Source organism: Pistacia vera, unplaced genomic scaffold (assembly GCF_008641045.1).
Source record: "Pistacia vera cultivar Batoury unplaced genomic scaffold, PisVer_v2 Contig564, whole genome shotgun sequence".
Lineage (NCBI taxonomy): Eukaryota > Viridiplantae > Streptophyta > Magnoliopsida > Sapindales > Anacardiaceae > Pistacia > Pistacia vera.
This window is the reverse complement of record NW_022196406.1, coordinates 139,489-163,107: the sequence shown is the minus strand read 5'-3', so window position 1 is coordinate 163,107 and position 23,619 is coordinate 139,489. Positions and strand designations below refer to the sequence as shown.

At 33.5% G+C, this 23,619-nt stretch overlaps 2 protein-coding genes and 1 long non-coding RNA gene across 5 annotated transcripts; all 3 read left to right on the top strand.

Annotated features, from left to right (window-relative positions):
* The first annotated feature begins 5,772 nt into the window (after positions 1-5,772).
* Positions 5,773-12,730, top strand: LOC116108428 (disease resistance protein RPP2B-like). 3 transcript variants are annotated; one of them, XM_031394680.1, is made up of 6 exons: positions 5,773-6,429; positions 7,405-8,503; positions 9,390-9,689; positions 9,768-11,114; positions 12,099-12,303; positions 12,445-12,730. In XM_031394680.1, the coding sequence occupies exons 1-4, from the start codon at positions 5,945-5,947 to the stop codon at positions 10,749-10,751; spliced, it is 2,868 nt and encodes a 955-aa protein (XP_031250540.1). In that variant the 5' UTR covers positions 5,773-5,944; the 3' UTR covers positions 10,752-11,114; positions 12,099-12,303; positions 12,445-12,730. The 3 variants fall into 3 exon arrangements, with proteins under 3 accessions (XP_031250540.1, XP_031250541.1, XP_031250539.1); XM_031394681.1 differs by having other exon boundaries at positions 12,381-12,730; XM_031394679.1 differs by having other exon boundaries at positions 12,099-12,730.
* A 4,152-nt stretch (positions 12,731-16,882) lies between these two features.
* On the top strand, positions 16,883-23,602 carry LOC116108430 (threonylcarbamoyladenosine tRNA methylthiotransferase). Its single transcript, XM_031394682.1, has 5 exons — positions 16,883-16,940; positions 19,945-20,007; positions 20,378-20,470; positions 22,374-22,534; positions 22,873-23,602. Exons 1-5 carry the CDS (start codon positions 16,898-16,900, stop codon positions 23,425-23,427), a joined length of 915 nt encoding a protein of 304 aa, XP_031250542.1. The 5' UTR covers positions 16,883-16,897; the 3' UTR covers positions 23,428-23,602.
* On the top strand, positions 17,377-19,141 carry LOC116108431. Its single transcript, XR_004124635.1, has 5 exons — positions 17,377-17,469; positions 17,722-17,789; positions 17,864-17,939; positions 18,323-18,531; positions 18,709-19,141. It is a non-coding gene; the product is annotated as an uncharacterized LOC116108431 (long non-coding RNA).
* Positions 23,603-23,619: the final 17 nt, after the last annotated feature.

The following is a 23,619-nucleotide window of genomic DNA, read 5'->3' as shown; positions in this document are numbered from 1 at the left end:
TATCCTAAACTTGTTCTTCTAAAATAATATTATTTTAATATAGTGGTCATTGTTAATTATGTAAATCAATATCTGTTGTCCTTTTATAAATCAAATTGCATTAAATTAATCATGTATTTGGTGGTTAATAATAATAATAATAATAATAAGATATAGTATAGGGTAATATTATAATGATAAACACTACTTACTAATTTTCTTTCACAAACATAACGTGTCAGTTTACAATTGATCAGTGGATAATAGATCTCACTTGACTAAATGCGAATTGTTACGTCACATTTGTGAGAAAATGTTAATGAAAAGTGTTTGTCAATCTATCTTTATTTTATGGGATAAGATTGAACAAAACGACATGTGCACACCCGAGGTTTAACGAAATACCGACTTTATACCCCTGATTACATTTATTCAAGATTCACGCCCTTAAACTAATACTATTAATTACTTTTGAATTCTAACTTATGTTATTATCATCCTACCTTCACCTTTTATTTCCTCCATACCATCACCATCACCATTACCATCACCATCCAGCCACCACCACCACCCAGCCGCCGGCATTTCAACCTTGTTCTGGCTAGTTTTTCACCCAAAATCACCTTCAAACCCTTTCACCGTTGCACCCTCCCATGGCCCAAAAACAGACTGTGCTTGGCTGGACAGCTTGTTAAAGAATTTTCTCGAACAGCTAGTGGGCATGAATTTGAATAGAGCACCCAGCCGCCGGCATTTCAACCTTGTTCTGGCTAGTTTTTCACCCAAAATCACCTTCAAACCCTTTCACCGTTGCACCCTCCCATCGCCCAAAAACAGACTGTGCTTGGCTGGACAGCTTGTTAAAGAATTTTCTCGAACAGCTAGTGGGCATGAATTTGAATAGAGGGGTTGGTGGATGATAACCAGTGGCCAAAGAATGCACAAAAACCACAACAAAGCAACAAAGAGGAGGATTGGGGGTCAAAAAGGCAAAAAAGAGGGTGGAAAAAGGGAGCAAAAAAGCTGTCAAATGGCAGTGGGAATGGAACTTGGGCAGCATGACGGCTGATGAGAGGGTGAGCTTTGTAGAGGCAATGAAGGGGATTCGATTGGTGGCTTCGAGGTGAATTTTTAGTAAGGGAATTAGCTAGAAAATTGTTGAAAAGTTGGGAGAAAACGCTAAACGCCAAGGAGGCCATTTTCTAGCGATGGGAGGGTGCAATGGTGAAGGGGTTTGGTAGGTTTTGGTGTAAGGGTTACAAGGAAGAGGTTGGAGGTGATTTTAGGTGAAAAACCAATCGGAACAAGGCTGAACACGCCGATTGCTGGGTAGTGGTGGTGGTGGTGGCTAGATGGTGATAGTGATGGTGACTATGTGGGGGCAAATAAAAGGTAAAGGGTATGATGGAAATAACACAAGTCAAAATTCAAAATTAATTAACAGTATTAGTTTAAGGGTGTGAATTTGGAGTAAATGAAACTAGAGGTATAAACTCAAGAATTCTGCTAAACCTCGGGGGAGAACATGTCATTTGCTCTATAAGATTTATAAAAAGACTTAATTGATTCAATCTCTCTTCGAATTATAGGAAAAAAAAAAAAAAAAGGAGTTATTTGTCATTATTTATATTTTATTTAAACTACTCAAAGAATATATGTAGCCCAAAATTAATCATGCAACTAGTATTAAATCTAAAACATTAAAAATGTACTGAGTTATTAATGAATCTAAAATTATGAAAATCCAATACCCTATACATACATACCAAAAACAAATACACTATACTTTATAAATAAATAAAAATATTAAATAAAAACCAATATTAATAGAGTGTTATATAACGTGAATCAAGGTTGGTGGTTGTTTATGCAAAGAAAAATAATATAATTTAACATAACAGAAAGACTTAATCAAGGTTGGTGGTTGTTTATGCAAAGAAAAATAATATAATTTAACATAACAGAATGACTTCTTTTCTGTTCATTTTCCTCTATTTGTTTTCGAAAAAAATGTATAAAAATTTGTCAAGATGCTATTTCCTCGTATTTAATTTTATTTATTTTGAAATAGCTTTCACTTTATCACAATCAATATTATATATCACAATCAATATTATATCAATTCTATTTATTCACACAATTCTCATTTGGAATTTGACATATTTTGTTTGTTTCTGTTTTTGGAATTTGATATATTTTCTTTGTATTTTTGTTTGCTCAAATTACTTTTAAATTATGTTACTTATTTAAATTTTCTTAATTAATTACACGTAAATTATTTTGATTTGTTTTTTGAATTAAATAGACATTATCAAGGTTATGTTCATTCTATCATGCATGCTAAGTACAAAATTCTACTTTCTTAATTAATATTTCTCTTAATTATTTCATCGAGGTTTAGTTCTTCCTAATTAATATCTTTTTCAGTTAAAATATAGACCAGCTTAAGAATTGTTTTTGGCTAAGCCCTATTGCTGTCGATTGTCATATTATTTTGACTATTGTCACTTTTAATTTTAATTTCTTTGTCAATTTTGTTGAATATATTTACATTTATAAGCTGAGGATTATAATTTCGAAAAGCTTTAAGCATGACATCAAAAAGTATTGTTCTTCGAGACTTGAGACTGAAAGAAAAACCATGAAGTGGTGGCGGAAAAATTGATGGAAATCATGTAAACAAAACACGCAAGGTAAGATATGAATTACAGAGGCAAAAACTTTAAATAAAGCATAAATTAAAGTTATACCTATTTGATGAAGTCAATATTCAAAATTATGAATCCTCCACACTTTAACACCACCTTGAGAGAAAGAGAGAGTGGTCAAACCTTGAGAGAAAGAGAGAGTGGTCAAACCTAAGAAATAGCTTTCTTTTCTTTTCCTTTTGAGTGAACAATAAACACTTAACCTAAAATGCAATCATTTGTATTTATATATACATGGGTCATTTTGTAATTACTTATTTTTCACTTATATGCCCCAATAAAATCTTATTCTAAAATGAGCCCCAGCATTTATTAATTTGCATTTTGAATAATCAATACTATTCAAGGGTCCATGTAAACTAAATTAGTTTATATTAACAACCCATAAGTTTACCCTTTTGCCCTTTAACTATTAAAAGGCTATTTTAGTTCATCTAATTTATCTTAACGCTTTAAGATATAATAATTAAATACAATTAATTATTGCTTGACCATTTTAACCTTTAAAATATCACAAATAATTTTTTATGTAACTGTTACCATAGAAATCCTATCATTACCCTCGGAAGGTGCTAGCCCTCTTCAGATAATTATTTCTCTCTCTTATCATTCTTTAACTTTTTAAGGCTATTGGTGTGACCATGTAGGTCTACCGTGGATTAGTCGTGAGTTAGTTTTAGATGAATCCAGAAACTTGTCCGAAGGCCCAACGACTATAGTAAACATCTAACAATGTGTCATAGTCCTCAAACCATGATAAAGAAATACTTCATTGAACCCTTTTTAGATCATATGTACCATGTAGGCAAAGTCCCTCCATTGATATATCCTGATTGAGTACGGATTCAAGGAATGTCAAAATCTTAAACTCGATCTTCTACCGAATCGTCAATCAATATGTCCGGAACTTGTCACCACGAACTTGCTTTTCGTATGACTAATAATAGACTCTAGTCAGAGATTCTGATTTTCGATATTTATCAACGTTTGTCCAGGAACTCGAATCCAGATGAAGTCAGTGGTACTCCTGATTTTATATTTTCGAGTCAATGGATCTCTTCTTGTCGAACCGGTTGTCATGGCCACAAAATTAACATACTTGGTGGCTTTCCACCGTAATGCTTGGTGTCCCTAGTGGGCTGTATCATTGTGTGGCATAGGGAGTTTTTGTTTTATTGCCAAATGTCCATTAATTTTGGAAAATTTTATTAGCTTGGGGGCTGCAGAAGTACTATATAAACTCCTACCTGCCCCTTTTGTAATTTTACTGTACCAACTTGTGAGTGACGAGTGAAACAGGAAGAAATTGACCTCGTGGTCCCTCTATTTTTCGTTTGTTTTCTAAGTCCATTATTTTTCATTTATTTTACTTAAATCCCTATGATTTTATTGTTTGTAATTATTTTATAATACATTATCAGCACGAGTAATCCGGATATGTTTCTACACTATTGTTGTTAAATGCTTAATTTATTATATGTGTTTAACATATACATGTTATTTATTATAACTCCACATGAGTATGCTCTGTGGTTGTCAATATTAACTGGACCCATCAAATCAAAAAAAAAGTTTAGCTTTACAATAGTTTATTTATGTATTATCTTTACATTATAATTTATCTATTCTATTTGCAACTTGAAGTTTGCAAAATTACGAATTTATGGACATTAAGTCCTAAATAAAATAAAACCTAAAGATTTAAAATTCATATAATATTGGAACTAAAATTTTAAATATAAAATATTTAAAGCTCAAAATTCTGGACATTAAATACAAACATGAAGTTTGACCTGAAGTCAATATGATATCGGAACTAAGATTTTAAATTTCAAATATTTAGAATTCAAAGCAGAAATGAAGAGACCGAGAAAGAAAATAATTGATGGTTAACAGGAAGCTTACTGGAATATTTTTAATGTTATTTTCTCTGCAATTTGTTGTGTAAAATAGACAGTTTGGCTGTAATAAACTGGATGATGATTTACTCTTAATTAAGCGGTAATCAGGGCTCCGTGTGAAATTAAACTACAAATAATCTCACAAAAAACTGGCATTTTCAACTGCAAAGCTTTTCATAAATTACTCATTACTTTTATAAAGATTACTATATATGTATATAGTCATAAAACAAGAGGCATAGGTCTCTTTATTCCATATTTTTGCAGCGAGGAAACGAATCATTAATTACAATTATTTTTTGTGTTCTTCTAAACACTAACTTTTTATTTCAAAAAAATTTAAATTTGTCTACTTAGGAATTTTATGGTAGCGGTTATAAACCTCTCAAAAATACACTATACTGATTTTGAGGGGTTTTTAAAAAACGAGCCTATTAAAAATCTCACAAGTGAGGGTTTTTAAACACCTCAAAATCAATCTAATTAAAAACCCCCCAAAACTAGTGAAAAAAACTCCCAGCAAAACCCTAAAGTTGCATGATCTATTCCATTACATAATTATCTCACAAGTCCTTTAAATATAATAAAATTTTGTATTCTGTTACACCACATAAACACTAAAGCTTATCTATCCACCAAGAAAACAGATTTACCAAACCTTTTAATTATGGTTTGGAATAATAGGATACCATGTCTAGAAGGCTGTAATAATTGATAATTATTATATATGTAAAGACCACTGCAAAAGTTTGATCCGTTTACTGAGTAATCAAGTATCGGAGTTGTAGTGGGAGAAGATAAAGAGTGTTAGGTAAAGTGGGCGACAAAAGAAAGGAAAATGATAGATTTATCGATTAGTGTGTACCGATTTTGTGCATCGAATGACATGATAAAATCCTGATCGTTGATTAATATTAACTGATAATAAATAAATGATCAGGATTGTGTCACGTAATTCGGTACACAAAATCGATACACACCAGTCATTACTCCAAAAGAAAAGGCTGTTCTTAAATAAAGAAATATATTTTACGGTTCAACTAATGCATCTGCGTTCATTGGTTATATATAACAAACTAAGCTTAAAATTTTGACATTTGTCAAAATTTTATTTGTTATATCTTTTCACACACGGACAAAACATAAAACAAAAGAGCAAAAGAAAGAAGAAAGAAATGCCTAAGGCAGAGCAAGAGTAAAGTAACACGAAACAGAACAGTTCCATAGCCTCCTTTCTTTCACAAGTGTATGCGAGCGTATCCCTAAACTCCTAAGAGCCTCTGTTCAATCAAAGTACTGAGGCTTCCCCATCTTCTTCTTAAAGAAAATTTTTAAAGAGTTCATTTGCCAATTACTATGGCTTCTTCTTCTTCTTCTTCTTCCATCTGTATTCCTGATCTAAAATATGATGTGTTCCTTAATTTTAGAGGAGCAGACACCCGCAACAATTTTATGAGCCATTTCCATTCAGCTTTGTGCAGCAAAGGTATTAATGTTTTCATTGATAACCAACTCAAAGGAGGAGATCCAATTTCATCTCTTACAGATGTTATAATTCAAAGCGCGAAGATCTCAGTTACCATTTTTTCAGAAGACTATGCATCTTCCCGATGGTGTCTCGACGAACTTGCAAAGATCATTGAATGCAAGAAGAAATATAGTCAGATTGTAATACCAGTTTTTTATCACGTAGATCCATCAGATGTTAGGCATCAGGCTGGAAAATTTGGGGAGCTTTTTACTAACAATTACGACGAACGCTATAAAGATGAAGTGCATAAATGGAGGGATGCTTTGAAGGAAACAGCTAATCTATCTGGTTGGCATTTAGATGAAACCAAGTAAGTGTACCTACACTAAGTTATTATTATCACATAATACTTTTGTGCATATCGAGTTACGATAGTTGTTGACCAATTTTTTAACTTAATATTTTCTCATGGACGTATGTTTCATTTTTGTTGAATTTGAGCATTGAAACTTATTAGTTGAGACATCTAATAATAGAATCCTAAGGCAAATTCTCAAAATGTTTTAAGTAGATTCTTAACTTCATAGACTGTAATAAACGAGGAAAAGGTTTATATGCCACAGACCTTGATATAAGTAAAGTCAAAGCACCAGAGAAACATAATTAAGAGAAATAAGAATGACATTCTATGTTGTTGCGACTCTCAATTTATAAAAAAGAAGATAAACTTTTCGGGCCTAATCATTTTTTTTTTTTTAACCAAGGTATCCGGACTTAATCAAGTAAAACATGTAAACATCGATCCTAAATTTTTTGCAGTTGTTTATTTGTAATTTGTGTGTAGTTTTTTTCCTTTGACATTTAGATTTCGTCAATTAAGTCTATCGAAACAAGACCCTAAAAGATGCTTTGGATTTTCGTCTATCAATTGCTTGATTAAATTCATAGAGTTCACAAGAGCATTATTTTTTTAAAGAAAATGATCATTTTTGTAATGCTTTCACCATCAAGAGCGGAGAAATACCTCAGATTAATTATATCCTTATGGTTATGCAGTTGAAGGATATCAAATACATTTGATCAATCTAAATTAATAGGTCTAGTTGATTTTTTTTTTTTTTTTTTTTTTTTTTGGGAGTCTTTGTCACAATCCTTTAATTTACAAGTAAATGGATCAATTAATTGTTTTAATTATTTTTTAATGAATAACAATGAAAAAGAGAAACTTTATTTTGAAATTGTTCAAGTGCATTGAAGAGCAATTTATTTGAATTGAATTTCAGATATATTGTCCCTTATTTTAATATTTTTAAACGTATTGTTGTTTTTTATGTTTGATTATTAGGTCCGAATCAAAACTTATGGGGCAAATTATCAACGATATTCTGAAGAGATTGAAAAATATGTTTTCAAGTGATTACAAAGACTTGGTTGGAGTAGAATCCACTATCCAAAAAATTGAGTCTTCATTTTGGAGTGGGATTAATGATCGTTGCATTGTAGGAATTTGGGGCATCGGTGGTGTAGGTAAAACAACTATTGCTACTGCGGTATATAACAAAATATCAAGTCAATTCGAAAGTTCCTACTTTGCTCAGAATGTTAGGGAAGAATCACAAAATCCTAATGGACTAACTCATATGCGTGAAAAACTTCTTTCAAAATTATTAGAGATAAGTAGGGAGCTCTGCCATGGTACTCCCAATATGGGAAATTCATTTATACAAAATATGCTTCTCAAGAAGAAGGTTCTAATTGTTTTTGATGACGTAACTTCTTTTGAACAAATAGAAGTATTAATTGGAGATCCTAAACATTTGAGCTTTGGGAGCCGAGTCATAATAACAACAAGAGATAGACAAGTGATTGGAAATTCTGGAGTTCATGAAATTCATCCAGTTGATGGATTATTTGATCACGACGCTCTTAAACTTTTTAGTCAATGTGCCTTCAATCAAGATAGTCCCTTGGCAGATTATACAAAATTGTCAAACAAGGCAGTAAGATGTGCAAAAGGTATTCCATTAGCTCTCAAAGTCTTGGGTCGACATTTGCAAAATAGGCAAAAACAAGATTGGGAAAGTGCGTTGGATAAATTGGAAGAGTCTCCTCACATGTATATTCAAGAGGTATTAAGAATAAGTTATGATGGGCTAAATTATGAAGAGAAGGATTTATTTCTAGATATTGCATGTTTCTTCAATGGATGGAAAAAATTTGTAGTAAAAGAAATATTTGATTCTTTGGGCTTGCCTGTACAAATTGGATTAAGCGTTCTTATCGATAAGGCTCTCATAACCATATCAAACAACATCATAACCATGCATGATTTACTTCAACTAGTGGGTAGAGAAATTGTTAAGCAAGAATCTATTCATGATCCTGGCCAACGCAGTCGATTGTTCCATCATAACGATATCCACAGTGTATTATCAAGTAATACGGTGAGACTAAAGGCATATAGCTTTCAATTTCTGTTTTATATTTGTGAAATCTAGTAAACATTCTCCTGAATATTATTAGTTTTTGTTTTGCCTTATACATGCACTAGTTTTGAAGTGGTGAAGGGTTGGGGTTTGATGAAATATAAAATCTTCTTGTGTGCATTACCCAAGTGTCCTGCCTTCTGAACTTAGTTATTGCATTTACTAATTAGTACTTTGCATAGTGGTTGTTATGTTTGTGAAGTAGATTAAAGAGAGTCACACATGTATAGTTTTGCGCAGAACAACAGATCCATATATAATTCATGTTGCACAGAACTTGCTTTGTTCTTCAGTTGCTTTTATTCAATTTCAAGTTTTTCATATAGGGTGTTGCTGCTTAGTGTAAGGTCATGCTTTGTATGTCGTACTGCATAGAATATGCATATTGGATAATACAATATAATATTGTTTGGTAAAAACTTTCCACTATATTAACTAATGTAATGTACAAATTAATACTGTATACATAAACATCGTACTATTGAATACAAAGTAAAACTAAAGGTTAAGGGATGTATTATACTATTTTATTTTATTTAATCTTTATAATTAGTTATTTAATTTAGAAAAATTACTTTAAATATCTATATAAGTTAAAACAAAAATGAATTTTTCAATAAACTATTAAATTATAAATATTTTGAAAAAAAATTAATTGTAAAAAATATAAATTAATATAATATAATGATGCCTCAACCACAATATTATGTTCAGTGTAGTATTAGATAGTACTATCCCCCCTCCCCCAACCCAACAGATATGTATTTATGTATCTATGCATGATTTGATTTAAGCTTTTCTCTATATAAGTGCTGCTAACTTATGATTTGATCTTGATTGTCAGGGGACAAGAAAAATATTAGGTATATGCTTTGACATGTCTAATATAAGAGAGATACACTTAACTCCTCGTGCATTCTCAAATATACTAAATTTGAGAATCCTGATAGTGTATAACTCAATCAGAGAGAAGAATAATATGATTCATGGTTTTGATGGTATTGAATCAAACTTTAGAGAGCTAAGGTACCTCAGTTGGCATGAATACCCGCAGAGATCATTGCCATCACAATTTCATCCTGAGCACCTTAATGTACTTAAAATGCATCATGGCAAACTTGAACAACTTTGGACTGGCATTGAGGTATTTGTTGCTCTTATATATATATTCTAAATCTTAATTAATTTCATCTATCTGCTTATTTTTTTTTTCCTTTTGCAGAATCTTGCAAATTTAAAATATATTGATCTCAGCTACTCCAATTATCTACTTAAAATCCCAGACCTCTCTCTTGCCACAAATCTAGAGAGTTTGATTCTAAAAGGTTGCAAAAATTTGTATGAGATCACTCCTCCATCTATTCAAAATGTTACATCACTTGTTACTCTGAATCTAGAAGATTGCAGAAGCCTCACCAGTCTTCCTATGGGCATTCAAGCAAAATCTCTTAGATTTGTTATTCTGTCTAGATGCTCAAATCTCAACACAACTCCAAAGATCTCAAGTAATATGGAGCAATTATGGTTGGACGGAACTTCAATAGAAGTATTTTCATCTTTGATCGAATATCCTTCTAAACTAGATGGTTTGAATCTTGAGAAATGTTTAAAGCTTGGAAGTCTCCCAAAGGGCTTTGATAAGCTCAATTCTCTTAAATATCTTCTGCTCTCAGGTTGTTCAAATCTCAAGACTATTTCAGAGTTACCATGTGAATTAGAAGAATTAGATTTAGAAGGAACTGCGATTAAGGAATTGCCGTCATCAATTACATGTTTATCCAATTTAATCCAATTGAAGCTTAGAAATTGCTCAAAGCTTGAGAGTCTGCCAGAGGGCTTCCATAACCTCGAATCTCTTGAATGTCTTATCCTCTCAGGTTGTTCAAATCTCAAGACTATTTCAGAGTTGCCATGTGGATTAGAAGAATTGGATTTAGATGGAAGTGCAATTAAGGAACTGCCATCATCAATTACGTATTTATCCAATCTAGTCCAGTTGAAGCTTAGAAATTGCTCGAAGCTTGAAAGTCTCCCAAAGGGCTTCTCTAAGCTCGAATCTCTTGAATATCTTTTCCTCACAGGTTGTTCAAATCTCAAGACTATTTCTGAGTTGCCATTTAAATTAATAGAATTAGATTTAGATGGAACAGCCATTAAGGAATTGCCGTTATGTTTAGATGAAGCCGCAATAAAAGAAGTTACCTAATCAACCAAATATATATATGTTGGAGCCCAATTTTATCCTAGAAACTGTTCAAGCCTTGAGAGACGTCTATTTAGAATGGGAATACTGAAGTCTCTTCAATTTTCGGATGCATCTGGTTGTTCAAAACTCAGTAAATTTGAAAATTTTAAAGGCTATGGAAATTTACAAAGTTCAGAGATGCTGGAAACTAATGAAATTTCTGAAAGAGATGTTTTTTATGTTGTATTTTTGAGCATCCTTTTGTTTTTGAGCATCCTTGTTATCTTTGGAAAGACTTAAGAGTCTAGAGTTGGTGGATATGCTATCTGGTTCGCAGTTATCTTTGGAAGTAATTGCAGTATCACGGTGTTGCCCAAGATCAAGGTTAGCATTTATTTCGCTTTTAAATCTCTGAATGGTTTTATTTTTGTGTCAAATATCATCTATAAGTTCATGGTTCTTAGGAAATTTTATTTTCATATTGGGTAGAATTCACTTAGACATAGTTCGTGACCAACATTAGAAATATAATAAATTAATCTCAATCAAATAATTCATTTGATATTGACAATGTCAACTTGTCAGTATGTCACAAGAACTAACAAGCTCAAACAGTCTGATAACTCAAATTTAGATAAAATCAAATAAGATATTTTTTTCTGAATAAGATAGGATTAGATTTAATTAAATAGGATAAAAATCTGAGAATGTGTTTTATATATTTTCTGAAAACATTTTCTGAAAATATTTAGATTATTTTTAACCTCCTACATTTGTTAATTTAACTAAACATTCTCACAATAAAAGTTTATAGATTAACAAAAACACTCATACTCATCCAACCGACTATCGACAGCTATTCACCACCACCGGATGGTGGTTAGCAGTCGTCGATCTGGCCTTTTTTTACCAGACTACAACCATAGTTTGGCCGCGAATGGCCAAATCGGCCAAATCCGACAGATAGTGCATCGTTCCGATGCCAACGGTGGTTGCTGGCGGGTGACTATAGCTTGGGTGGGTGAGGTTGTGTTTGTTAATTTATAAACTTTTATTGTGAAAGGTAATTGTTAAATGTTATTTGTTGAATAAAATTGGATTGGATCTTAAATTGAATAGTTAATATTAAAACAAACACGTTTTTCATTGTTTAGGGTATGATAGTAGAATAAATAGAGTTTGAAAAGTTAAACAAATCGGAGATGTTTTTTTTTTTTGGATGAAGATATTGTTTACTTGCTTTTTTTTTTTTTTTTTGTTAATATGATACATGACTTGTATTAATTATTTATTCATTAAAGTTGATTGATCATGATGCTTGACATGCTTTTGTTTTTCCATTTTGGTTTGAATTTGGATGTGAAATAGGTGTGGGCCTGTCGGGTGCTTCTAGTGAACGATGGAAAGAAGTCAAAGAGTTCAATCCAAGTACAAATGAAACCAGCAGCCTTGCTATTGTTGATTGAGTGAATTCGCTCATGATTTTGTTGGTTCAACAGTGGATCTGATTCCCCCAATTATGCAGAGTCCTGCTAATAAAATGGAAGTGGCCGTTGTGATGATGAAGATAAATGTGAGCCCCTCATTTTATTCTTATAAATTGTATATGTGTCTTATGGAGTTGGTTGTAAGAAAGAGCGTTTCTGTCAGTTTTTTAGATTTGTGTCAGGCGTGAAAACTAAAGGGAATAAAATCTGTTGGGTTTGCATGTCAGAAGGGGAAAAATCATGAGACTTTTGCAAGGAAAAGCTGATGTGGCGGGGTTTTAAGGGGATTTCGTGAATTTGAAGGGAACAATGGTAATTTTAAAGGAGTGTGAAATATAAAAAGGGCTGTGTCGCCCAAACAAAGAAAATAGGAGAAGAAAACCCAGAGGAGAAGAGAAGAGAGCAGAGAGAGAAAGAAAAGAGAGGAAGGAGAGAAAGAAAAGAGAGTTGAAAAAAAGGGAAGAAGAGGGGCTGGCGGCGAGGAAGAGTGAGAGTGAAGTGAAAAAAAAAAAATGGAGAAGGAGAAAATTTGAGCAGATCACTCCGATCTGGATTCGGGTACGGGAGAGAGGAGTGCTTCAGGGTGCATTTGAAGCTTCGGCTGAGCTGAAAATCTGTAAGTGGACCAGCCAAAAACTCTTTTAAATACTCAATTCCTGTTTGCATGTAAAGTGTTGATTTCTATTATAGTGTTTGATCCAAATTTTGGTGGATATCTTGTTAAATCTGCCTTGCATGTGTCGGCTCAGCTGACTTTGAAGTGCTGCATGTCCAATTTTGATTCTAGCACAATGTCTTGATGAAATCTAGAAATTTTGGTGTGATATCTTGCTAGTCTTGCCTTGCATGTTTGATTGACTTGAGCATTGAAATGGGTTTGAGAGCTTGGGTTGAATCAAAGATTTTGCATATCACATTTTAGCCTATAAGTTTCGGAAATTTTGGATTTTTCTCGAGATTGAATGCATGACACTTTTGGGTATGAGTGGAGATGTTTTGTGTCAAAATTATGAGCAGTGAAGAGCGAAACATAAACAAAGGAGACTCAAGGAGATAATTTAATTCAATTGTATTGAATTAATTATAGTTGAATCAACATTGCCTATTTATACTAAAATAAACTATAAAAGAAGGTAAGTAAAATATGCTAATAATAATTATGATCTCTTAAAAAAGTAAACTCAATATTACTTAACTATTAAGGAAAACATATATTTTTCTACTATTTGCATTCTAGCACTCCCCCTCAAGCTTGTGGTTAGAAACCACAAGTTTGCAAAAAATATGCAGATGTCTTCAGAATTATCTGAACATTCAATCTTGCATGCCATTCTCTTCTTCATCAGTCTGCAAAGTAACAAAATGTTTTCAGTCCGGTTCGGGTGGGTTTTTGCACACCCTTACTAACAAGTCCATACTCACAAAATTAACCTGTTTCGAAAGAGAACCCTTTCGGGGCTTTCGACTGTGTTGCAGTGAACAAGGGAATGGAAGACATTGAAGATTTGTTGGTAGGTAATGGAGGTGGCGGTGCTCCTCCAGGTTTCAGGTTGCCCCTCAATGCTGTTGGACTCAATCCCAGAAAGAATAACAACAAACCAAAAGTCACCAAATTTGATCACCCTCTTGCTTCCAAAGTCCCTGGAACCCAGGTAATTTCTTCTTTCTCTCTGTCTCTCTTTGTTTCATCATTTTTTTTTTTTTTCCCCTCATGAATTTTTCGTTTATTTTGATCTTCTCTTGCTGCAGACTATATATATCAAGACCTTTGGATGCTTACATAACCAGGTACTCTGTTTCATTACATTTTTATAATATGTGAGACTAATTCAAGATGGGAAAGCATGAGATTTCTAATTGTGTTGATAAAAAGTTGTTTCTTGAACTGTATGTATGTTACATGCAGTGATAGAGAAATCCTATTTGGGAGAATCTAAATATGGGTTGAAATTACATGTTTCTAATTGTTTTTTATGCTTGTTAGATGCATGCGTTTCTGTTTTCTACACACTGTGTATGAATCCCAGTGAATTAAGTCTTGTTGACAAGGTTGCTTCCCTTTAGAAAAGTGGTTTTAGGAAAAATAGCCATTTCAGAGGTTTTGGTTGAAACAATGTCACTTTTGGTAGCGTCTTCAAAGATATATTATGTTTAATTGGAATAATGATAATGCCTCTTTTCAACACTTTTTATGGGGTTTTTTCATGAAAATCCATTTCACAGGTGAGCTCCTTCTCACTCTGTTTAGCATGAGAGAGGTGACGTTGAGCACCATCTCGTTTGCATAATGGAGCTAGATAACATTCAAAATGCTGCTTGACAGCATTGTCTTTGCAGGCATAAGACAGTGCTTGATATCAGTGTCTCGTTTGCTAATAGTACTGCTATTGTTTAATGAAAGACTCCCCTGAAATGGTTGAAGAGAGGTACAAATTATTTTTTTTTTGTGTGTGTGTGTGTGTGTGTGTCTGCGCGCGCTGGTCACTAATTATAGATGGTATTGCAAGAACAATTGGAATAGGCTAATTTTCAAAAAATCCTCCTCCAATGTGGCCATTTTGGCTAAATGATTAGGAAAAACAGCTGCTGTAGAGTTAAAATCTGGGGTTTTTGAAGGATTTAACTTAGCTTGATATTGCTAATGTTACCCAGGGATTTAGTGACCAGTGTATATCACTAATTACTTTAGTTTCATTAAAAGTTCCCTATTTTGTCGTGATAAATGGTTAAATATGCCGAAATTTTCCCAATTTGTCCTCAATAGGGAAATAGGGCTCTCTTTTGCATAAGACAAGTCCTTTATTCTTCACAATTCAAAACTAGTTGGGATTGGCTACTTTTCTACTTTGTATGCATAAGATGTGGGTATAACTTTTTAACTGGCCACTGACATACCTCAAAGCTTCTGCTTTACCTAAGCATGGTTTCAGATGTTATAAAGATAATGAAGTAAGCATGACAAGCTGGTTAATTGAAGTAGACTGCTTAATTGATTTGTGAATTTCATTCCCAAATTTGGTGTTTGTGGTATCATTTTATTGTTAAGGTACTGTCTGTTCTTTGTATGTCAGAGGCAAAATGACTAAAGATATAAAGATTGTCAACTCTAGATTAAAGAATGGAAGCACAATACTTTCTAGCGTGCAAGTGTTTCAAAGCTTGGAGTTAATTGACTTTTTAAGTCTTTCACATTTTTTTTTTTAAGCTTTGTAGTGATTTTGTCATGTACTAGTCCATCAACTTTGGTTGATTTGACAATACAGTTTTGTCGATATAGACCTCAAAACTATGGCTTAATATTCTCATATTAATAAGCATATTTAGACATGTAAGTTCAATTAAGGCAAGGGAAATTATTATGGGTTGGGCTAAATTTTTTTGCAATAATATGAAGTCATATAGTATATTTTTCTTAGTGAACCTTGGCAGTTTGAAGAATTTTATTAACAGAGAAAGAAAGATACACTTAACTGGTGGACATATGAGTCTTACCTCTCAGAATGGATATTCTATATTGAGAAACTAAAACTCGTGATGATGAAGTAATATAGAAACATGCAATGCAAATAAAGTAGAACACTATTGAAGTTTTGCTTTTCTACGCTTCAAAGGGTAGAAATCATTTGTTATTGATTTCAAATGATTATTTCGAACAATTTTCCTTAATCGAAATTAGTAAAAATATTGGGTTGTCAATCATGAATCATCCACAGAAGAATGTAATTTATGCGGTGTTTTCTTTTATTTCTTTTGAAGAATCTTAGAATATGTCCAAACCCTGTATTAAGAAATTTTATGTAAACCAAATTCATGGAGGAGAAAAAATATCAAAAATGAAAAACAAAAAGAAAAATGAGGTGGAAATTTTCAACTTTTGTTCATCAGAGATTTTTGGCTTGACTATTTTGTTCTCTCATTTTTCATTGTTTCAGAGTGACAGTGAATATATGGCTTGTCAGCTTTCGGCATTTGGCTATTCATTAAGTGACAATCCTGAGGAGGCAGACCTTTGGCTGATAAATACGTGAGTAGTACTGCTTGGGTTTCTTTCAATCATTTATTTATTCTAAATGTATTTCCATAACCCAATTGTATGTGTTGTTAAGAAAGATGTAATTATTTTCAACTAGATCACCATGTCATATGATTTTTGTGTGACTTGCTTTACGTGTGGGTGATGATCTTGATGCAGTAAGGGCCAAGGGGTTGTGATTGGTAATTTAGTATGTAAAAACTCCACTGGGGCTTTCTCTATGTAGTTGTCTCTTGAGTAACAGTGATACAATATGTGTGAAACAAGTTGTTTCCCTTTCCCATGGTATGTACATGTACTATTAGTGCACTAGTAATTCATACTGCCTGACACAGATGCACAGTAAAGTTCCCCAGCCAGTCTGCCATGGACACTCTAATAACAAAGTGCAAAACTGTGAAAAAGTCCCTGGTGGTTGCTGGGTGTGTGCCACAAGGAAGCCGAGATTTGAAAGAGCGATCTTGACGGTAAATCAATAGATTGTCAACATAATTGTCTCTTTTCCTTAAAAAACTGGTTCTGTGCTTTCATTTTTTTCTGATAATATAACTGTCTATTGTCTGTTTCTGCAATTTTCCCTCTATTGGAATTACAGTAAAAGAAGGCTGTTGAATCTCATCACATGATTGCTCTAATTGTATCAGGCAATGAATCGGGAATATACTGTTAGTGACTTCAGGACAGTGGTAGGTAACTTGACCGCACTTGTGGCTAGACCTGGCAAAACGGGTGGGTGGGCCGGGTACGGGCCAGGTAAAACGGGCACGAGTAAAACGGGTACGGGTCTTATACGGGTGGATATATACGGGTCTAATATTTTGGACCCGTGCCCTACCCTATAAGGGTACGGGTGGACCCGCGGGTGGACCGTTTTTTCTCTCTCCAGCTTTCGGTATTGACAGTTTCACCCCTAACAGTTTTCAATTATGACAATTACACCCCCAAAATTCCTGCAGTTTTAATTTTTTACATTTACACCCCCTAAATCAACTACTCTAAATTCAATTCAATTAAGAATATAAACAAATATGAACCAAAAAAAAAAAACAAATAACACATAAACAAACAATAACATATAATACAAAACTATAAATACNAGGGGTCAGTACAGTTAGTCCAGCAAATTGACCATGTTGTTGAAGTTGTTGAAGAGACTTTGAAAGGTCATAAGGTGTGGCTCTTACATTGCAAAACACTGCCAGCTCTTGAACTTCCGAAGGTGAGTTGTAATTTACATTGAAATTTTCCTTCTAATTCAGACTAGGAGGACCTTTTAGGAGTTATTTCCACTGATCATTAGTTATTTTTAATTATCACTTGTAGCACTAATGCATTTTTAATTGCCTGAAATAATTTCCATAACTAGTGATGGAGCTGTAGTTTTTCTCTCAAAATAAATATAACTTGCTTTTCCAACAGGTGAGAAAGAAAAAGTTTGTTTAGATTGTTCCAATTAATGTCGGTTGCTTAGGTGCTAGCACTTATTGCAAGACAAAGCATGCTCGAGGCCATTTAGCTAGCTACACTGTTGACAGTCCTGTAAGTTTGTAACATGGAAAATTAGTACTTATAAGCCATCAGGCTATATTTTAATTTAAATTTCAATCTTGCAGGTCAGTTGTGTGAGAACTGTAATAACTGATGGAGTTGAGGAGATATGGTTGGGCAGCGAAGATACTGGAGCATATGGTAATATAAAAATGACTTGTTTTGAAGATTTCTTGTTTCTTTAGGATTTTTGGTTGGAATCTCAGTGTCCACAGGATATATCTCACAATTTACTTATTAATGCGAAGTGATCGTCTTAATTAAGATGATCACAACACATTAGTAATACAGTGACTTTGTTCATTTATTTTTTAAACTGATCAATTACTGTGTTTTTGCAATTATGTTGCAAGGCATTTATAATTGACTACAGATTTACCTTAGTTATATGTTTAAAAGGTTTTGGCTCTTAAATAAGCTTATTTAGAATTCAAGCTAATACATATTTTACTTAATGCCTAATGGTAAACTTCGACATAACATGCAGGTTGTTGACCATTTCTTTTGTCCTGAAATATTTGTAGGTCGTGACATTGGGGTTAACCTTCCAATTGTATTGAATGCTCTTGTTGCAGCATTTCCTCCTGATGGAAGTGCAATGCTTCGAATAGGAATGACCAATCCTCCTTTTATTCTTGAGCACTTGAAAGAAATAGCCGAAGTTTTGCGTCACCCATGTGTATACTCCTTTCTTGATGTACCAGTCCAATCTGGGAGTGAGGCTGTCTTGACGGTAAATCAATAGATTGTCAACATAATTGTCTCTTTTCCTTAAAAAACTGGTTCTGTGCTTTCATTTTTTTCTGATAATATAACTGTCTATTGTCTGTTTCTGCAATTTTCCCTCTATTGGAATTACAGTAAAAGAAGGCTGTTGAATCTCATCACATGATTGCTCTAATTGTATCAGGCAATGAATCGGGAATATACTGTTAGTGACTTCAGGACAGTGGTAGGTACCTTGACCGCACTTGTGGCAGGGATGCAGATTGCAACTGATATAATTTGTGGATTCTCTGGTTAGTATTTCTTCATCATTGTCCCTTCTTTTGTGTGTGTTGAAATTCTTTGACTTGTAAATGTTGAAGTGAAATAAACAGGGTGTTGACTCCTTTTAAATGGTAAATTGTTTATCTACTTTGTGCAATGACCGGCTGTGTCTCATTTTAATTCCCATATTGTATCTCTGTGTGGCACTAGCAATATTTACTGTCAGGGGAGCATCAATTATAAAACATCTCTGCCTTACTGACTCCTTTGGTATTGGAATTATTAATGTATGATTCAAAATTTTGGGAACTGGTGCAAGACGTTTTGGAATTATTTATTTATTCTTCTTTGTATTTTTGGTAAGTTGCCCCATGTCTCTTTGACCTAAGATATGTTGTCAATATGCTGTCACAAAAGATTATTTGTGATTTATTTGCCATTACAAATGTTTTTATACCTGTTACAAAGCTTTCGCAAACTTTTTATAACGCCGCTTTTTTTGTAACAGGTTAGATGTGTTACAAAACTGTCACAAAAACCCTTTTGTGACAGTAAATACTGTCACAAAAACTTTATTTCTTGTAGTGACACAAATTGATTAGTGAACGAACACTATATTTTCCAAGAAAAAACTGGAATTGAAAAGGGAATCGATTTGGCCCTAAATTTCTTTTACGCGTGATTTATATTTATTTGTTAAATCTGCCACCATAACAAGTCTAAATTTAACTTTTTCTATCTTTAGAGTAATGGGAAATTGTTGGCTTCAACCCATAAACGAAGTTCTAACTTCTAAGTGGAGATCATATTTTAATTTATTGTTCTATTTTTAGTCTTTTTTAATTGTTTTCCAATTTACTCATTGTCAAATAATTGATTTAGTGGGTGCAAAAAAATTAATAATTAAATAATAGAATAATGGGAAGTTGGATTCAACCTAGGAAATAATCGATTTAGTGGGTGCAATGCCCTTTTGTGACAACAAATGCTCTGCCNTTTTTTTCTGATAATGTAACTGTATATTGTCTGTTTCTGCAATTTTCCCTCTATTGAAATTATAGTAAAAGAAGGCTGTTGAATCTCATCACATGATTGCTCTAATTGTATCAGGCAATGAATCGGGAATATACTGTTAGTGACTTCAGGACAGTGGTAGATACCTTGACCGCACTTGTGCCAGGGATGCAGATTGCAACTGATATAATTTGTGGATTCCCTGGTTAGTATTTCTTCTCCATTGTCCCTTCTTTTGTGTGTGTTGAAATTCTTTGACTTGTAAAAGCTGAAGTGAAATAAACAGAAGGGTGTGACTCCTTCTAAATGGTAAATTGTTTATCTACTTTGTGCAATGATCGGCTGTGTCTCATTTTAATTCCCATATTGCAACTCTGTGTGGCACTAGCAATAGTTACTGTCAGGGGAGCATCAATTATAAAACATCTCTGCCTTACTAACTCCTTGGGGATTGGAATTATTTACGTATGATTTCAGAATTTTGGGAACTGGTGGAAGAGGTTTTGGAATATTTACCTGTTTAGAGTTTTAGGTAAAAAGTGTTACAGTAATACTCATTTTATGGTGCTGCTTAGGTGAAACGGATAAAGACTTTGCGCAAACTGTTAGCCTCATTAAGGAGTACAAGTTCTCCCAAGTTCACATTTCACAGTTCTATCCTAGGCCAGGTATGCTATTCATGTTGCATATTAATGAACTTCTATGCTTAGAAATAATGATAACTGTTTCATTGTATTCTTAATTGTATTTTTGGTAAGTTGCTCCATGTCTCTTTGACCTAAGATGTGTTGTCATGTAATTGAGGAAGTGTTTTATAATTTGTGGGAGCTCATTATCATTGTGACACATAGCTTTTAAAGTGTTGGTTTTGGATCTTTCTTCACTGGCTATATTAGATTAAGTTAGACGAGTTATATGTTTTCCTTAATCTATTATCTATTATTTTATAATTCACTTGGGGTGTGAAACTCTTATTTTGAAAAAAATAAAATAAAATAAAAATAACCTGGACATTGTGTCAAATTCTTAAATATGTAACTCCTTATATTCTCTTTAAGGTGTAGAATACTTTTTCTTGGCAACTACTCATTAGAAAATTATAACTGCACCCATCTCAAATTCCTGCTACTGCAGATTCTGTAAGTTGCTATTTCAATTTACCTGCCTTCCAAAAGTTTTGCTTCTCCATGAGTCTTGGCTTGGTATGCAAGCTAAGTGAAGATGAATGTTGTGTGTGTGTGTTTTTTTGTTTCACTAGTTGACATCAACTCAAATTCAGTTAATTGTGAGAGTCAGTGTTAGGTTTAAAACAGTTGACTAGGCTTTGCATATCCTATTTTGACCACATTTAATAAGATTTTAGTGATTAAATGAAGTTTGTTCAAGTCGCATTCTGACATTTAGCCAGAATAAAGGCTATAACTGTAGATTTGGGAAATCTGGGAAGACATCTTTTAGGTTATGACCAAGCTATCCTCATACTGCCCAAAGTTCATTGGGGTGCGAAGTAAACAGACTGATACATGTTGCTTAGGAAGTGGAAGTAGATCAATACCAAAAGTTTGACTTGTTTGCTCCATCTCTTGGTGAATATATCTTTTAAATAAAATCGAAACTTTCTTGCTTAGATTTTTATTATCAGCTTAATTATATGATAAAGTATCAAGATAAAGGAATCAGTTTGTCGTGCAGTTTTAACCATATTTGGCAATGTAGCATTTGTAACCCTATGCTACATGGACTTTGATATGGCAGTGTGGATCTAGGTGTCAGGATCCTGTAATTCCCAAAAGTTAGCACACAGACACCTGATTGAATTGTTTTGGTGTTAAAAGCTCTCTTCCATTCTTTACAGCAAAATGAACACATGTGATTGAAATACCATTAGTCCCAAAAGGAATAGCATTTATTTTAACATGCCCCTTCACATGTATGGCCAAGTGGAATTAACAGATTCATCACGTGGTTTTGAACACGTGGATTCTAACATAAACACAACTTACTACGTGTTAAAGTATAATTTATAGACTGGAAATTTGAACACGATGATTTAGTCAACTTACCTCTATTGTTAAGATGAGATAACAGTAGGTCTGAAAACGTAAACTAGTTGGAAAACTTCTCCACACCTTTTTTGTGTCCTTAACTCCAACAGTTGTAGTATAACATGTCAAATATATTTATATGCTATTCTATAATACTCTTGCAATAAATAGGGTAATAAAGAGAAAAGGTAATATGCAGAAGCTTATGATGTTAAATCACCCTTAAAGGTAATAAAGAGAAAAGCTATTCTATTATATTCTTGTAATATATAGTTATTATCTTTCTATGTATTAGTTTGTAAAAGACACTTATCCCTAGCCATTAGCTTGACTTTGAGTGTGCAGCGGCGGTACTTTTCTTGTTTTGAAGTTTGTATGTGATGTAGTTCTTTACATATATTGAAGAGATTTCAACTAATATTAGGCAGTCTATCCTTGGTGCAGAATAGATTTGCTGGGTGATGCCCTGTGGTATTTTGAATACTTTAATTTTTCCATGTCTATAAACATTTCTTTCTGAAATCAGGGACACCTGCAGCAAGGATGAAAAAGGTGCCAAGTAATATAGTGAAGAATCGAAGTCGTGAATTGACATCTGTTTTTGAAGCTTTCACACCCTATAATGGAATGGAGAGTAGAGTGGAAAGAATATGGATTACTGACATTGCAGCTGATGGAATACACCTGGTAAGGCTGAACAACTTTTGTAAATGAACTCCATGCTGAAAAACCGTTTGCTCATTCTCTTGCTTTCAGCATTAATATATTTCATTTTTACCCTTTTGAAAAATGAGGTTGTAATTTCTTTTTTCTTTTTATCTGTTGATGTTTGAATAACTTCAAGCAAAGAATCCATTTTTTACTTTTAACAATTATTGTTGTATAACCACGTGTTCTGGTAAAACTGTAAAACAATGTCATTTGGTTGCACCTAAATGCTTTTGTTCTGCAGTTTATTTTCTAGGAGCAAAGTCGTGTTATGGACTGTTTGATATTTATGACTAGATGTTTCTTTGTTGTTCAAGGTTGGCCATACCAAGGGATATATCCAGGTCCTTGTAGTTGCTGCAGAAAGTATGCTTGGTGCTTCAGCTATTGTGAAGATAACATCTGTAGGAAGGTGGTCAGTTTTTGGAGAAGTGATTGAGACTCTCAGCCAAATAGACGAGAAAGCAGCTTCTAACAGGAGAATATCTAGTCAGGTCAGATGGGATCCGTGCTCCAACCAAGATGACTCATGTGCATGCTCAAATGATCCACATTGTGGTACTTGTGGACCAGAAAGCTGTGGAGGTGAGATAGCCTTGGAGGAAAGTAGAGTTTCCAGGATTGACAAATTGCTGGAAGACCGTAGCAGCAGAAATCTGATGGGATGGTTACTAAGGAAGCGTAAGAACCATGTGCACAAGGTGGAAAATGATATCGCATTAGGATCCATGAAAAAGCAAGAATGTGTTGGAGGAAGCATTGGTGGTTGGGATGTCATCGACAAGGCTCTTCTCGGAGGAATGCTTTTCAGCTTCTTGACAATTGTAGCCGTGATCATACATCTTGGATATAGGACTCCCCCATCCAAATGAAGCTTTTATTGTATTGGGTTTTGCAATATTTTGGTATTGAGATATTTTACTGAAGATTGCTATAGATTGATCGCTGAGAATGCAACCAATTTTGTTTACCAAACAATTTTAACTGATTTCACTATTACAACAGTTGCTAAATTTCAAGTAATCATAATGTACTCATTTTTTTTCCTATTCTGATTGCTTGCT